The sequence below is a fragment of the Brachyistius frenatus genome, unplaced genomic scaffold (assembly GCF_029030835.1).
Source record: "Brachyistius frenatus isolate BFR_SWC_R1_liver_20210118 unplaced genomic scaffold, ASM2903083v1 Contig_4, whole genome shotgun sequence".
Lineage (NCBI taxonomy): Eukaryota > Metazoa > Chordata > Actinopteri > Embiotocidae > Brachyistius > Brachyistius frenatus.
Window position 1 is genome coordinate 4,718,406 of NW_027210603.1, and position 16,714 is coordinate 4,735,119.

General features: G+C 42.1%; 1 protein-coding gene across 7 annotated transcripts in view; it reads right to left on the reverse strand.

Annotated features, from left to right (window-relative positions):
• The window catches only part of cita (citron rho-interacting serine/threonine kinase a), a 39,189-nt gene that overhangs the window by 7,088 nt on the left and 15,387 nt on the right, over positions 1 to 16,714 (reverse strand). The window contains exons 7-30 of one of the 7 annotated variants that reach the window (XM_069711712.1): positions 16,607 to 16,660; positions 14,759 to 14,899; positions 14,484 to 14,609; positions 13,846 to 13,941; positions 13,436 to 13,552; positions 12,648 to 12,757; positions 10,400 to 10,574; positions 9,233 to 9,430; positions 8,933 to 8,986; positions 7,958 to 8,155; positions 7,538 to 7,731; positions 7,278 to 7,413; positions 7,002 to 7,106; positions 6,572 to 6,712; positions 6,235 to 6,342; positions 5,902 to 6,094; positions 5,164 to 5,325; positions 4,209 to 4,232; positions 3,582 to 3,719; positions 3,065 to 3,245; positions 2,872 to 2,963; positions 2,596 to 2,700; positions 2,216 to 2,385; positions 1,790 to 1,834 (exon numbers count right to left, since the gene is read on the reverse strand). In XM_069711712.1, coding sequence (XP_069567813.1) covers positions 1,790 to 1,834; positions 2,216 to 2,385; positions 2,596 to 2,700; positions 2,872 to 2,963; positions 3,065 to 3,245; positions 3,582 to 3,719; positions 4,209 to 4,232; positions 5,164 to 5,325; positions 5,902 to 6,094; positions 6,235 to 6,342; positions 6,572 to 6,712; positions 7,002 to 7,106; positions 7,278 to 7,413; positions 7,538 to 7,731; positions 7,958 to 8,155; positions 8,933 to 8,986; positions 9,233 to 9,430; positions 10,400 to 10,574; positions 12,648 to 12,757; positions 13,436 to 13,552; positions 13,846 to 13,941; positions 14,484 to 14,609; positions 14,759 to 14,899; positions 16,607 to 16,660 — 3,063 coding nt within the window. Of the gene's footprint in view, positions 1 to 1,789; positions 1,835 to 2,215; positions 2,386 to 2,595; positions 2,701 to 2,871; positions 2,964 to 3,064; positions 3,246 to 3,581; positions 3,720 to 4,208; positions 4,233 to 5,163; positions 5,326 to 5,901; positions 6,095 to 6,234; positions 6,343 to 6,571; positions 6,713 to 7,001; positions 7,107 to 7,277; positions 7,414 to 7,537; positions 7,732 to 7,957; positions 8,156 to 8,932; positions 8,987 to 9,232; positions 9,431 to 10,399; positions 10,575 to 12,647; positions 12,758 to 13,435; positions 13,553 to 13,845; positions 13,942 to 14,483; positions 14,613 to 14,758; positions 14,900 to 16,606; positions 16,661 to 16,714 lie in introns of all 7 variants that reach the window. The other 6 variants (XM_069711703.1, XM_069711754.1, XM_069711720.1 and 3 more) reach the window with 6 other exon arrangements.

The following is a 16,714-nucleotide window of genomic DNA, read 5'->3' on the forward strand; positions in this document are numbered from 1 at the left end:
TGTAAGCTTAGGACGTCTGAATCTGACAATGGATATCTTACATCCAAAGACAAAATAAATCAGGATTTTTAAGTTAGGCCAGGTGGTGTATGATATTTTTCAACAACACCAAAGTATGAACATAATTCGATACAAAAAGCCTGCTTGTTTATTAAAAGAAAGCCAATCTTGCTTATTGCTATTCATATCACAGGCCACTGAAAATTCAGAATTATGATGGATTTTTGATACAAAAAGCCTGCTTGTTTATTAAAAGAAAGCCAATCTTGCTTATTGCTATTCATATCACAGGCCACTGAAAATTCAGAATTATGATGGATTCAGGGTTAGAGCTTGGAAATTGGCATATTTGTGTACCGACCAATGGCTGAACTATAAAAAAAAGGAATAAAGAGCTTCTCAGTGGGACCCGCAGCAACATAATGTTAAGTGTGTATCATATTTGAGTGAATCTGGAGGTCCAAAGGAGCCAACAGTAGGCAAAGGAAAAAGGCTGCAGTGAAACTGGTCGCCTGAATCTGAGGGACAGCTGCAGAGGGAAGGAGAGAAGACTGGAGAAAATCTAGCCAGAAAATTAATAGAATTACGAGATGTGGAGTGGAGAGGGCGGGGGGAGAGAGAGGGAGAGTGAGGGAGAGGGAGAGACAGAGACAGAGAGAGAGCTATATGACTTTAAACCCACTGGACATATCGTTTAATGCAGAACGCAAGTGTTCAAACTTGTCAGGATTATAGAACTTCTGGCTGAGCCTTGCAAACTCCTATTGACTAATGTTGCAAACATCAGAGAATCTGAGGCCCAGAAAACACATTTTATGATGTGGAGAGCAAGATTAGAGGTAGCTATCTTTAAATCTGATTACGTGCAGAATTTTGTTGGCCCCAGTAAAAGGAGGATTATAGAAAGCAACTTTGCACGTTCCATGATTGTGCATGTCAACACAATCAAGCTACAGTAAATACCACAGAGCTGTTTTCCTATTAGATGTGGCCCTGAGGCTTTATCAGCAAAACATCAACCTGACCTCCCATTTTTGTGGATAAATTGGAGTAAAACTATTCGGCTAGCTTGCAAAAACCTGCAGATATCCTCTGAAGAAAATTGGAGGCTGTTATAGCAATGTATTATTGCTCATGGTTATGGAAAGAGAGATTTATCCATCACATAGGGATGTTCATATGTAGCATGTTGCCGTCAAGAAAACACCCGCATATTGAACTTTTAAATGCACATTTAAAAAAAAGGTAATAACATGAGAGGCATTGAAAACACTGACACACAGTTTAAGGATAATCCAGCATTATTTCCAAAGGTCATATTTGGCACAGAATGTAGGAGATAAAAACGTTCTTCTAAAACTGTGACAAACACGAGCACCCACAGCAGATGGCTGCACGCTGAAGTTGAGCTCAAGTTGCCGGAGGTGTGTGTGTGTGTGTGTGTGTGTGTGTGTGTGTGTGTGTGTGTGTACGTGCCTCTCACGTTTCAGTGAAGGGGGCTCAAGCAGTGCATGGCCTTTGCAGAAGCATGCATGACAGCATAGGACACTAAGTCAAAGGTTCACAGCAGTCTATCCCCATCCATGCAGCATCTATGTTTGTGTGAATGCAGCTGTTTTTTTTTATCAATGGCAGCTATTCCCACAAACCATATTCAGTAACTGACCCCAGGACTGTGTTGACCTGCACCCAAGAGCATCAGTGTCGTATGTGTAGATTTGTACAGCAACTGCATGCTCAGCCGGTCGGGCGACTGAAGCCCAAGCATTCGTGCAGCTACTTACTGTACCTGAACCAGAGGGGATAGGTTCTTCTGTCTTTTAGAAACACCTGCCTATAATATGATCCACACAACCCAGTTGAATGGAGATACATACGCACAGTATAATCACAATGACAACAAATGAATACAAGATGTAGACGTTGAGAACATGCAGAGAGAGAAAGAAGAGGGAGGGGGAGAAAAAGAAGTGAAGGCACTGGGTTGATGTTTAATGGAGGCATTCAATATATTTTAACCCATTTTCACACCTAACAATACAACCACCCTTGGATTAAGTAGTTATTATTAGAAATGGGCCTAAAAAAAACAAGCTTCTGTTGTATAAAGGAGACACAGAGCTTCTGCTACACCTCAGATACACTAAAGTATGCTTAAATTTGCCTGAAACAAGGACAGACAAACCGATATAACATTCACACCCATGACACTTACAGCATCGGCATCCACCTTGTCTCTCGATCCACGGCTACCAGCCACGACAGACTCCAGCACCGCCACCCAGCGCTGCTTGTCAGGGAAGCTGGGAGCCATGAAGTAGATGGACTGGCCTGGCCAACATGTGGTGTGAGGATGTGATTCCAGCTTCAACACATATGGGATGTCTGTGTACACACAAAAAGATGGATCAGCTGGCTCTTCGGACACCAGCTTAATTTCACAGCTGAGCAGAACTGTCAATATTTTGTTATATTTTGGGATTAAAAGTGTAGAAGGGACAGGTGGATCCAATTTAAAATTTGGGGAGAGAATGATACACTTAAAATCCTACAATAGGCTGAGTGCAGCAGGATTAACTGGTATTGATCCAGTACCTGACTTGGCAGTGTTGATGAGCTCAGAGGCTCCAACAGCCCCGTGAACAGTCACCTCTCCATCAGGCAGACAGAGCTCAAACTCCTCCTCAGCTTTTATACAGTCTGCAGGAAAAAACAACTAGATTTTTATTGGATTCTGTAACATTGATCTCCATGGTAACACACTGCATTTATCATTAAAAATGACAAATTTGCATTTCTTTTTATTAAGTTTAAAATGTAGGTTTCTATTATAAATTAAAATACAGTGATCAAATAAATGTAAGCACTGACCTTCTCTGGGCTCCGTATCATAGATGGACACTTTGGTACCATCGAGCACAACATATTTCCTCTCCCAGCCCTGCTGACCACGCTTACTATTTCTATTTAAGCAAATATAGAAACACACACACTGTAGTGTCAATGCTCTGTATATAACATAATGCATATTATTTGTATGGCAGGAAAGGAGTGACTTGGTTACCTCGGCTGCTTCATCCATCCTTCCAAGCGAACATGCCCGCTGGCCTCTTTGACCTGCAGTGCAGGTGAATTTGCCTTTTCTCGACACAGAGCCTCTGAAAAGTGAGTAGCATACTCAGCTGGCAGACCACAGGTGGCGGGAAGACATGGTGAGCATTTAGGGTGGCACAGGGTGCTGCACTCTACAAGAAGACAGAGAGAGAGAAAAAGGCTCATTTTGGTTCATTAAAAACTTCTTTATATGCTCAGTTTTATCATTATTACAATAAAAATATCCAAAAAGCTATCTTAATTTCTATTGATGTTTCTCTACTGTTGGTTTGAGAATAAATCGAACTTTTGCATTTTCAAAACAGGATTTTAATGATTGCCAAAACAAGACAAATCTGATTCCACAATTTGAGGGAGACTTAAGTGAAGGCTGCGCTACAAGAGCTATTTCCAGTAATATATGTATATGGATATTCCAATAATGTGTCCTCTGAAATATTTGGCCAGCTACAGTGCAGGATACCGACCTAGACAAGTGGCAGCCTGCCGTCCAAAATGCACAGTGTCCAGGCAGACGGCACACTTGGCAGCCCTCATGTTGAGGCCCATAGTGAAACGATGAGGGATGTTGTGGTGCATTCTTTCCTTCACACGACGACCAAACTCTACAATGCAAAAAGGGAAGTAGAGGAGGGCGGGGGTACATTTTGTTACAAGCTTAATCTCTTAGAAGTCAGCAACAATTGATCGAGATCCTGTTTTTTAAAGCAGAATAGGGCAATTTGAATAATGAATTGATTTTTTTTTCAATTGCAGGTATTAGTTATAAATGAATGCTCAAGTATCTTCAAATACTCAATTAGTGTCAGATTGTGCATGCCAATGAGCATGGGATGTTTTAAAATGTTACCTATTCTACCATATGCTATATAAATCATGACTCCGGGGATGATGCTGAAAAAAAGAGACCAGAACATCATGTCAAACTTGACCAGTTAAAAAAGAAAAGAAAAAAAAAGTCTTTGGTCGAGTTACAAAGACAATAAGACAGATGTTACAGTATGATAATGAGCATGTGTATGCACACTACAGCATGCATGTACAGCAGATGAGCTCGTGTGTGAGAAGACACACTGTGGTGACTGCTAACTTACTTTCAAATGTGACCCTCCTCTTTTCTGTGAGGAGCAAGAGGAAAGAGACAGAAAGGAGAGAGCAGTCTAACAATAGCTAAGTGAAAGCAAAAGAACGTGGACAGTAAGGTGCTTGAATCACAAAGAAAGTTCAAATTCGTCAGGATAATTGTTTCATTATGAATACATGGAATTTCTGATGGTCTGTGGAACTTTTCACTTCCATATCACTGCAGTACTTTCGTCATTGTAGGATCCTTTTTCCACAGAGCTTACAAGGTGATGAGTTGTTTACACTTTTGAACGTGTTCCACTGAATACACTCCGCAGCTATGATATATGCTGCAAAGGTTCAGTTTCCATGGTGATCAACTCCATAAAAAAATGTCATTCATCTTTGTGGTAGTGGAAAGCCTGGATTAAAACCAATGTTACCTGGCAGCTAATCCACTGTTGCTTTACTTTGTGAGACAGGCCCGAGCAGGATTACAATGTAGCTGGATGACAGTGGATGAAACCCCAAACAGTGCTTTTTAAAAAAAATTTTTTACTTCGTTCATGTTACTGCTTTTACGGCTTAACATGTACTGAGCACAGTTATCCAACTTTACTTCAAGTCATAATCCTGCTTTGTGACATTGGCCATTAAAAGAACACACATAAAACACACCACGGAAACAAAACAAGTGACTAGGGAGTTCATTTGTTAGCATAAGGTTGAATGTCCCTGTGAGGAAAACTATACAGTCTCATAACAGGAAATCCATGGTTTAAAGGCTGACGGGCTGGAGGCTGCGTTTAGTTTACCTGCGTGTTTGTTTATCAGTCTCAGTCTTTGTGTGTGTGTGTGTGTGTGTGTGTGTGTGTGTGTGTGTGTGTGTGTGTGTGTGTGTGTGTGTGTGTGTGTGTGTGTGTGTGTGTGTGTGTGTGTGTGTGTGTGTGTGTGTGTGTGTGTGTGTGTGTGTAAGACACTAACCTTCGGGTGTAGACGTCTCTTTGCAGCGAGTGGAGGGGTTGAGCAGGCTGCTTGGGTTGGGTTGATGTTCTGGAGATTTGACAATGGCTGACATGAGGATTTGATGTCGAGCCTGAGCCGGTGTGGAAGGAGCCACATGTTCCTGGGCTTTGAAATGAGCCGCTGTGTCATCAGAAGCAAATAAAACAACCTAATATTAGATCAGGAGCTATTAAGCTGGAAATATTTCCCTCCATTACCGAAAAAACAAATAGATTCTGAAATGAGCCTCATAGGACCTGACAGGTGTCGGCAATGGTGCAAGGTGCTGCCATGGTAACTGTTTAAAAGATGTCTGGGAATAGATCAGGGACGAATCACACATCAGGATTTCCTGAGCTGACTGAGGTTGTAATTTCTCAGATGGGAGTCTCAGTTTTTGGCGGTATGAATTTGGAGGAAAAAAATATGTATACCAAAGTCAAACAACATGTCTCTGACTCAGTGCAGACAAGAATTTTAAAAATCTGTTTACACCGACTGAAGTGTTCATGACAGGACTGTTGCATTTTAACCTTTTTCCCTTTTCTTTAGGAGAATCAGAATCCAGTTGGCTACTGACAACATCCCTTGACAGCTGACAGGGATTTGCCATCTTGGTCCAGGACATTTCAGGACTCTGCTCAAAAACAGATGCTATTAAGGTACAAAACATAACAGAGTCTGCTATATCTTGTCCAGCAAGAGTGTTATCCCCACCTTCTTCTCTGAGGGATCGCAGCTCTATCCTCATCTTCTGCAGAGCTTCTTCCAGCTCTGAGCACCTTGAACGCTCCTTCTCCAAAGCCATTTTCATGTCGCTATACTGCATGGGAACTGCCGGCTGGGGCTGTGGAGTCAGTGCCCCGTTAGTTGTGGTGCCTACATCCTCCCGCCGCCGCCCAAATATACCCTGATAGGGAGAGGAAACAGCACTGAATTACTGATATTATACAGTACATGAACAATACAGAATATACACATCTTTATCTTGAAGCTGATAATTAATCTAATATGTCTTATGCATTGTTATAATTAAGTATTTTTCCAGACCTTCTTCTTTTTGGTGGGCTGATCCATTTTGGCTTGCAGGAAGTCAATGAGTTTGGTCTGTTGGGAGATGGTTCCCTCCATCTTCACCTTCTCATGGGAATATACAGCCTGCAGGAAGGAAAACAGAAGCTCAGAGAAGGCAATACCTCTGAAGAAAACTTTAAAAATAATTCTCTTTGGGCATACATGAATTAGGATTACTCTATGTTTTTAGTCCCACTGAGATACCTTGTTACTTGCCAACATCAGTCACACTATTTTAATATCAAACTAGGACTCTCTCCCTCCCTGGAGACAGCTCGATTTTGTCTACTTGCGGAGGTATTGCATTGAGCACCTGTATATTCTCCAGCTGGTACTCCAGATCGGTTCTCTCAGTCTTGAGCATGTCAGTCTGGTCCAGGGCATCCTGCAGGCCCTGGGTCAAACGGAAAATGTGGCTCTTCTGCAGGTCCATCTGCTGCTGGAGCTTCCCTTGCTGTTGGGACACCAGCACACAAATATTTAAATAAGGATGTCTGATTTAAAATCTGCCACATTTCAAAGTCGTCAGAAATATAATTAACTAGTGGAGATGTATCCCAAACAGATGTCTTAAACAGTGGCAATTAACAGAATGTGTTTTATGTTCATTTCTTTTAACAATTGGCTATAAAAAGTCCTGTTGGTTTTATGTTTACAAATTGCAGGGAACAACATGCAACTTAAATTGTAAAAAAAAAATACATGTATGTATGTATGTAGGTTGGTGGAACTTCATTTTCTACCTCTTCCATCAGCCTCTGTTTCAGTTCTCTCTCTGTCTCAAGTTTCTGTTGTAAGCTGCGGGCATTCATCTCCAGCATGGCGTGCTTCTTCTCCAGATCATTGAGCTGCAACAACATGTGAGTGAATGTTAACTTGTAACACAGACCAGCCATAAAAAAAGTATTTTTCTTCTGTTTCAGAAATGAAACTTAAATTTGTTGACTGTGGCAATGCCAGACATTTATTTTGAAGGACTGATTGTTGGGTTAAAGTTAAATAATAGGAGAGTGACTCACAGTATCAGACAGACTTTCAGCCTTTAGTCTCTGCTCCTTCAAAGCCTGCTGTAAGGCCACTATCTCAGCCTTATGCTCTTTGACTGCCAGTTCCACTGCCTGGCGAGACTCGGAGCTGCGCTGGTCTGCACGCAGCCTTTCAACAACACAATAACAATTTATACAATGATGGAACATTTGATTTTTAAAGAAAAATTACATACAACAATCATTTTCTATGTATAATAAATGTAGGTAAATTAGAGATGCTTGAGTGTTACCTGTTCTGCTTCTCATTGTCCAGCAGCCTCTGCAGGTCCCTGGTGCGCCTCTCGGCTTGGCTTTTCTCGTCCTCCAGAGCCCCTCTCCAGGCCTCCCACTGCCTCTCCTTCTCCAGCAGCTCGTCATTTAGGGACTCCAGCTCCACCACCTGCTCCTCCAACATGCTGCATGTGGTCTTCAGTGTCTCAATGTTCTGACAGCATAAATGAAAGAACAGACTGAAGAGAACATCTTTCACAGCTTTTGGTGATACCACGTGATTGTTGTCTCTGAATTTTCACTGACAGCACATGGTCTAAGTTTTATGAGGCAACACAATATATATTTGCAAAATTACTGTGGCCTTGAATAGGATTATTTCAGATTTTTTTTTAAATGCAACAAAGGGGTGAAACACCTTTCATTTGTTTATGTTCTACCTGTTTCTGGTTGTTGAGGTGCATCTCCCGGTCGGCCACCTCCCTCCTCAGGTGGTCCACCTCCTGGCTGAGCTGCAGCTGATCCTCCCTCTCGTCTGATGCTTCATCAAGCTGTTTGGACAGGTAGAAGTTCTGGCGGTTCAGCTCGGCGTTCTCCTGACTCAGCTGTGTGAGCTGTTCCTCCAGGTCAGTAATCACCTGTGGCAGCACAAACAGGCAGAGGTGTTAGCCTTGATCGTGGAAGTGAAAATATATTTTCAGGTTCTGGTCACAAAATCCGGGGGTGGTGCTGATTCGGAATAACTGTGATAATTGTTTAAGTCATAGCACAGCTTAGTTGCATGTTACAGCTTTATTGTGTACATTGATAGTAATATTGCCAGCCTCACTAATGACAAACAAATTGTATGCAAGTAGGAGCTGTGCCAGTTAGATGTCAAGTAAGAATTCTTTGATATTTTATCTCCAAGTTGAACAACATGTTTTGCTGAACATAATAAATTAATTCTGTCCATCTTTATTTTCTCAGTAAATGTGTAAAAATGTACGCACTGTTTCAGCCTTAACAGGATGATGTCACTAGGAAGAGCTCAATTTTGTAGAGTGAATGAATGCACTAACAGGGAAGCTAAAAAGCCTGTGTTGACATTAATCTTTTCAAGTAGAAATTTAAAGGCAGAAAAAAAACCAAATTACAATTGATACGTGTCAAAAGTTCTCCATGTTTACAAAATCTGCCCAATTCCCAGCGCTAATTGGAGTAATGTGTGGCATTATGAATCACAAAAACTGTAATGACACCTTTTACTAAATGAATGTAAAAACAATCCTGGGGTGGAGTGTTTCAGTTAAAGTCGATGAATGCCATCTCACAGCAAGCTGTGTTTTGTTGCCAAAGGCTTAACTCAATAGACTACAATTTCACATTAGATTGAGCAGCACAATGCAGAGACAAAAGGCTATAGCAGCACTTACTGAACAACTGTCTCTCAAGGCATCAAACTTGCGTTGAATGTCATCTCTGTGATTCTGTGAGAAACAAGATAATCAAGAATGAAGAGCGAAAATACAATAAATTCTGACTGCTCCATATGATAATGAGCAATGATGCAATTGCTGGCAGCAGTATCTAAAATAGTCAAATGTAGCATACATTTTCTGTCCTTACGCATTCATAATACAGACTTAAGTCTAAATATACTGAATGTACGTGCACCTGCATTTCTGTGAGCGACTTTGATCGCACACATCTGTGCTTGCACTTGTAAGTCTTACCCTGAGGGCGGTGATCTCCTCCTCGGCCTCAGCGGTGGTCTCTTCCAGCTCAGTCTTGGCCTGCTGCAGCTGACTCTCCAGGGCAAGTCGCGCAGCCTGCAGGCTGCTGATCTGGGACTCGCGCTCCTGCAGAGACAGGGTCAACTCTGACACCTGTCTCTTGATCTCCAGTTTCTCTTCTTCATGCTCCAGGCCCATCTACAAGAGAGACAGTATTAGGGTGTCTAAATCATAGTGAATCAGCATATCTTTTTCAGCATAATCGAACCTGTTTAGAGTACCAGATTGTAGGTGTTTTAGGGGAGCAGGACAATACATATGAAACAAAGCTGGAAAAAGTATCCTATTTTAATTCATCTTAGATTATCCAAGTCAAATGTAAGAAAAAGGACAAAAGGAGATTACTTAGAGGACGCCAAGGGACACGAGAGCTGATGTAGAAATGCAGAAAAAAATACACAAGGGTGTATTTAGGTTTTCCATAAATTTCTGACTGTTACAGAGATGGAATAGCTGATTACAATTGAAAGTGCATATTTGTGTGTGTGAGAGGACAGTGTGTGTATGTGTGTTTGTAAGTGGGGGGCACAAAGAGGCCAGCAATTAGTGCCAATCTGTGTATAATGTCTCAGTGGGGAAGAACGTGTGGAGGTAGAGATATGACATCCAGTCAGCAGGCTGTCCACCGGGAACATTGGCAGACAGCTCACCAGGCGGGGAGAAAGGGGTCATCGTGGTCCTCAATTATGTCAAAACTTCTTTTTATAGAGTAGGTTTGCACTGGATGCACAAATGGATAATGGATTTTGGATTGCATCTAGTTTGGAGTGTTGGAGAAACATTATATACTTTTAAAAAGTCTCAACTTGAGTTTAATGCTTTATCAAAGCATTTTTAGCATTATTCTCCGAGCTGTTGTCAGCCAATGCAACAGCATAGATCAAGAGATGATAAAGGAAGCCCGCTGTTGGCTATTTTGTAAATGGTGCCATTATGAACTTGTACTTAATTAGCTGTAAATCTGAAAGCTATCTGAGCTTGCTTACTGATCAACTGCCTTAATCCCTTTTATGGATGGTAATGATGTAAATGTGTGCTGGTTAAAGTGAATTACTTAATCTGGAGCTAACAGATTTAGAACTGTCTCTCCGCCTCCTGTTGCCTCACCTCCCGCAACCTGCTCTCCAGCTCCAGAAGCCGGGTTCTCTTGGTTTGCTCCTGCTGACTCATCTTCTCCAGGTGCTCCTCCAGTTTGGCATTTTGGGCCTCGAGCTTGCCTGCCTGAGACTCCAAATAAAACTTTTGCTGTCGGAGCTCTGAGATCATCTCTTCCTGGGCTTTCCTAACATAAAATAAACAGACAGACGGTTATTGTACTGCAGCTGTCATAGCCTGTTGGGAGGCAGTCATCTTTCAAAAAGCTTTCTGGAGTTGCATAGAATTGATCAAATATATGAATTATACAGTGGGTACGGAAAGTATTCAGACCCCTTTAAATTTTTCACTCTTTGTTTTATTGCAGCCATTTGCTAAAATCAAAAAAAGTTCATTTTATTTCTCATTAATGTACACTCAGCACCCCATCTTGACAGAAAAAAACAGAAATGTAGACATTTGTGCACATTTATTAAAAAAGAAAAACTGAAATATCACATGGTCATAAGTATTCAGACCCTTTGCTCAGTATTGAGTAGAAGCACCCTTTTGAGCTAGTACAGCCATGAGTCTTCTTGGGAATGATGCAACAAGCTTTTCACACCTGGATTTGGGGATCCTCTGCCATTCTTCCTTGCAGATCCTCTCCAGTTCTGTCAGGTTGGATGGTGAACGTTGGTGGACAGCCATTTTCAGGTCTCTCCAGAGATGCTCAATTGGGTTTAGGTCAGGGCTCTGGCTGGGCCAGTCAAGAATGGTCACAGAGTTGTTTCGAAGCCACTCCTTTGTTATTTTAGCTGTGTGCTTAGGGTCATTGTCTTGTTGGAAGGTGAACCTTCAGCCCAGTCTGAGGTCCAGAGCACTCTGGAAGAGGTTTTCTTCCAGGATATCTCTGTACTTGGCCGCATTCATCTTTCCTTCAATTGCAACCAGTCGTCCTGTCCCTGCAGCTGAAAAACACCCCCATAGCATGATGCTGCCACCACCATGTTTCACTGTTGGGATTGTATTGGGCAGGTGATGAGCAGTGCCTGGTTTTCTCCACACATAACGCTTAGAATTAATGCCAAAAAGTTCAATCTTGGTCTCATCAGACCAGAGAATCTTATTTCTCATAGTCTGGGAGTCCTTCATGTGTTTTTTGGCTAACTCTATGCGGGCTTTCATATGTCTTGCACTGAGGAGAGGCTTCCGTCGGGCCACTCTGCCATAAAGCCCCGACTGGTGGAGGGCTGCAGTGATAGTTGACTTTGTGGAACTTTCTCCCATGTCCCTACTGCATCTCTGGAGCTCAGCCACAGTGATCTTTGGGTTCTTCTTTACCTCTCTCACCAAGGCTCTTCTCCCACGATTGCTCAGTTTGGCTGGACGGCCAGGTGTAGGAAGAGTTCTGGTCGTCCCAAACTTCTTCCATTTAAGGATTATAGAGGCCACTGTGCTCTTAGGAACCTTGAGTGCTGCAGAAATTATTTTGTAACCATGGCCAGATCTGTGCCTTGCCACAATTCTGACTCTGAGCTCCTTGGACAGTTCCTTCGACCTCATGATTCTCATTTGCTCTGACATGCACTGTGAGCTGTAAGGTCTTATATAGACAGGTGTGTGCCTTTCCTAATCAAGTCCAATCAGTTTAATTAAACACAGCTGGACTCCAATGAAGGAGTAGAACCATCTCAAGGAGGATCAGAAGAAATGGACAGCATGTGAGTTAAATATGAGTGTCACAGCAAAGGGTCTGAATACTTATGACCATGTGATATTTCAGTTTTTCTTTTTTAATAAATTTGCACAAATTTCTACATTTCTGGTTTTTTCTGTCAAGATGGGGTGCTGAGTGTACATTAATGAGAAATAAAATGAACTTTTTTGATTTTAGCAAATGGCTGCAATGAAACAAAGAGTGCAAAATTTAAAGGGTCTGAATACTTTCCGTACCCACTGTATATTATATAAATCCCTTTTGTTCTTTGAATGATGCATTGTAACTAACTCATATTAGTAAACAAAAACTTGTAAATTAAGGCGATAATGTTTAAATGTAAAAATGACCTAAGCAAGCACTTTTCTAAGTTAAGATTAGTTTAAACTGCATGTCCTGCATTTAACCTCAGAGATGATTCACAGTTTACACTCAGGTGAACAGATCAGCCACAGTGCACAAAGATTTAAGTGCACACTAATGAAGCAATAGGACACAGAGTCAGTGTGCGTGGGGGCTCTCATGAAAGCCAAGTGTGGGCAGAAGGTCTAGTTAACTCACATATTCTTCTGGGTGTAGATGCTGCTGTTGGCGGCCAGCTTGTTAGCCTCTGACAGCTCAGCGATGCGCTGCTCCAGGTTTTTCATCTTGGAATCCATTGCATTAATTGTCTGTAGGAAGAGAGCAGTACAATGACCTGCTGTAAATCACATCCCAACAAACAATTTCAAATGCAAGGATATGTTCCTCTTTGATTGCTAACCAAATCCTACTAAGAATCATGGGACACCCATATTTCAGCAGCACATTTCGTATAGGCAACAGAATGTTGTACTTCAGCAAAATCCTATTAGTGTCCATTATGGTGTTGCCTGAATTGTCTACTGTCAACGTCAGATGACTACCTCTGAAAGCTTCTTAACTGCTTCAATTCTACCACATTAACCAGATTAGAATGTAAGCACAGGCTTTATAGTACAACATGAAGCATACTGCAATTTAATCTGTCTTCTTAAACTGCACATCGCAATACATTTGAAAAGCTACAACCAACTACAGTGTAAAGAAGCAAAGGAAAAACATTACTCAGTCCTGCTATCATTTTGTCAGAACAAATTCAGATGATGTATGTTTACAAACAACTTGCATCCATTGAGATTTATGTATTTAGTACATTGAAAATCCATAGTATCACTTAAAAATCACACAATCATAAATGCTGCATCTGTTCTAATGTTGCAAACTTACCCTTAGGTGGTTTACATCAGGCTCTCTGTCCACTTTAGAAAAGTTTAAAAGCGAATTCATAAGTGGGTATAATTTTTAAAAAGGTTGTTGTGTTGCCTTACTGCTTTCTGTTCGCTGATAAGTTTACAGTTCTCCCTCGATTCCTCCTCTTGCTGCGCCCTCCTGGCCTCCAGGCTCTCCTTGTCCGCCAGGTCTTCCTTCATCTGGGCCTCCAGAACCTTGACCAGTCAGAACCAATGACTATCAGACTTGCCAGTTTTGATTTGACAAATTCATCATCTCCCACATGATTAAGCAATCATTCATGACACAGTTGTAAGTGTACAACCTGGTGTGAAAACAGTACTTAGTGTAGTGTCAAATTTTGCTGTAAGAAATGTGACAGGTCTGACTAACATCCACAGCAACACCAATTTAATGTCAGTCATGACTAAGATTGACTACAGCAATAATATATATACACATTTAAAAATATATCCTCAGCAGTTTAGAAAATATGAAGCTGGCTCACCTTAATCTTGTCTTCAAAAAGCCTCTCTTTTTGGACCAGTTGGGTTTCCATCCGCTGAGCAGTGGACTGGGCATCCCTAAGGTGGTCCTCCAGTTCCTGGAGACATCACAAGTTTAATTGGATAAATCTATCATAACAACAAAATTATACGACGATTTATTATAGAAAAAAAATACAACATTGTGTACTACATACAAAAACAAAAAGCTGTCACCCAGATGATAAATTTAAGTAGCCTAAAACCCCAGACTTACAGAGGTGATGATGGCACAATATACTGACAGAGTGAAAACTATTCTAATAAGTCGACTCTTACACCAAATACAAAACAACAAAAGAAATCAAGGAACTTGCATTGAAGAGCTGGAAATCCACAATTCGATTGTATCGCTGCCTGTTCATCCTGACACCGGTAAAACGTTGTAGTTTATATGTTAGAAATTAGGAATGTAGAAAGACTAGATGACTAGTAGCCATTTGTGAGGGCTCAGAAGTGTGTGTAGCGCGTACATGTGTGTTCTCGGACAAGTGGTGAGGATAAAATGGGAGAGGGCTGAATGAGTGGGAGTGGGCGCTAGGGTGAAATTAGGGGTGGGGTGCCGCTGAGTATTAGCAGGCCTTATCTGTAGCCCTCTCACCAGGATCTTTTCAGCCATCTGCTGGATCTGCTGGGATTTGGTCTGAATGTCATCCTTCAGCTTATTCTCCCGCCGCTCCACCATTTCCAGCCTCTTTACCTGGTTCTCAAGGGTCTTCCTACCCTCCTGCTTACACAAGAAACATGACAATATAAGGCTAAATACAAAGAAACTTGAATTGGGAAGGTCAAAAAAAAAAAAAAAAAAAAATTAACAAATAAACAAGCATTATTTAATAAATTGGCTTGATTAACATTGTGGGTTAAGTCTGGTACCTCTGTCTCTCTCAGGCGGCGCTTCAAAGTGTCACTAGAATCGGTTTTGCCTCGCAGGCGCTCCAGATCTCGTTCCAGCCTCTCTTTGGCCTGCCGGACATTCTGCAGCAGCTCAGTGGCTTCTGTGCTCGCTTTCACTGCCTGGGGGATATCGGGAGGTCAAAGGCTGTTAGTGCATCCCAAGACAAACATCTTGATTTGCTTGGGCAATTCCTTCCCACCAAGACAGCGCGGGGGAAGCTATTCTAGGTGGGAGCTATAGCAGGCTGCAGACATGACAAATCTGCTTATTCTCTATACATACATATGCACTGCTGATCAGTTTTTTTAGACTTTTTTTTTTTTCAACGACTACCGACCGGTTGCCCTCACATCTCATGTGATGAAGGTGCTGGAGAGGCTGGTCTTGGCACACCTCAGGCCGCTGGTGAAATCTTCACTGGACCCGCTGCAATTTGCGTACCAGCCTCATGTGGGAGTGGACGATGCCATCATCTACCTGCTGCAACGAGCTCAGTCTCACCTGGATGGAACCGGTGACTCTGTGAGAATCACTTTCTTTGATTTCTCCAGTGCATTTAACACCATCCAACCACTGCTACTGAGTGAGAAGCTGCGGGTGGTGGGGGTGGACGCGTCCACCGTCTCCTGGATCACTGACTACCTGACAGGCAGACCACAGTTTGTCCGTCTGGGCAGTGTGCTGTCTGATACGATGGTCAGTGGTACTGGAGCTCCACAGGGGACTGTTCTGTCTCCCTTCCTGTTCACCTTATACACCACTGACTTCCAGTACAACTCAGAGTCCTGCCATCTGCAGAAGTTCTCTGATAACTCTGCAGTGGTGGGATGTATAAGGGATGGACGGGAGGATGAGTACAGGGCAGTAGTGGAGGACTTTGTGGAGTGGGCGGGAAGAAATCACCTGCTCCTGAACGTGGCCAAGACCAGAGAGATGGTGGTCAACTTCAGGAGGAAGACGAGGGCTCCACAACCGCTGAGAGTTCTGGGAGAGGAGGTGGACATGGTTGAGGAGTACAAGTACCTGGGTGTCCATCGACAACAGACTGAACTGGAAGACCAACATCAACGCTGTCTACAAGAAGGGGATGAGTCGACTCTTTTTCTTGAGGAAACTTCGATCCTTCAATGTGTGCAGCAAGATGTTGGAGATGTTCTACCAGTCTGTTGTGGCCAGTGCTTTGTACTTCGCTGGGGTCTGCTGGGGGAGCAGCATTGGAGCCGGTGACACCAACAGACTTAACAAACTGGTTAAGAAGGCCTGCTTCATCATCGGCTACAAACTGGACAGCCTGGAAAAGGTGGTGGAGAGGAGGACGTTGAACAAACTATTATCCATATTGGATAATCCTGACCACCCTCTCCACCACCTGCTGCAGGGACAGCGGAGCACTTTCTCCAAAAGATTCCTCCAGCTCCGCTGTCACAAGGACAGATACAGGAGATCATTCCTGCCGACCGCAATAAGACTGTACAATAACTCATCTCTGGCAAAATCCATCACATAACAATAACACTGTTACTGTGTTTCTTGGTTGTTTGTATATAATATATATAGATATATACTGTACTGCATATACTGTGTATTTTATATTTTATATTTATATTTTTTACTGCTATTTTATTGCTTTTCTATTATTCTATTATTATCTTATTGCTTCTGTATGCTGCTGTAGCAAAAAAAAAATTCCCCTCAGGGATTAATAAAGTAACTACCTAACCTAACCTAACCTAACCTACAAAAGATGACACGTTATAGAAATTTATGTAGAAAGAAATTGGTTGAAAATAAGTATAATTACAAAATCAAGACAAAAATTAATTTACCTTGGACAGTTTGTCCTGGAGCTCTAGGATTTTCACCTGCTGCTCAGAGTTAGTCTTGAAGATAAAGAAAACACAGTGAGCTCACTCATCAAACTTCAGGGGAACTAT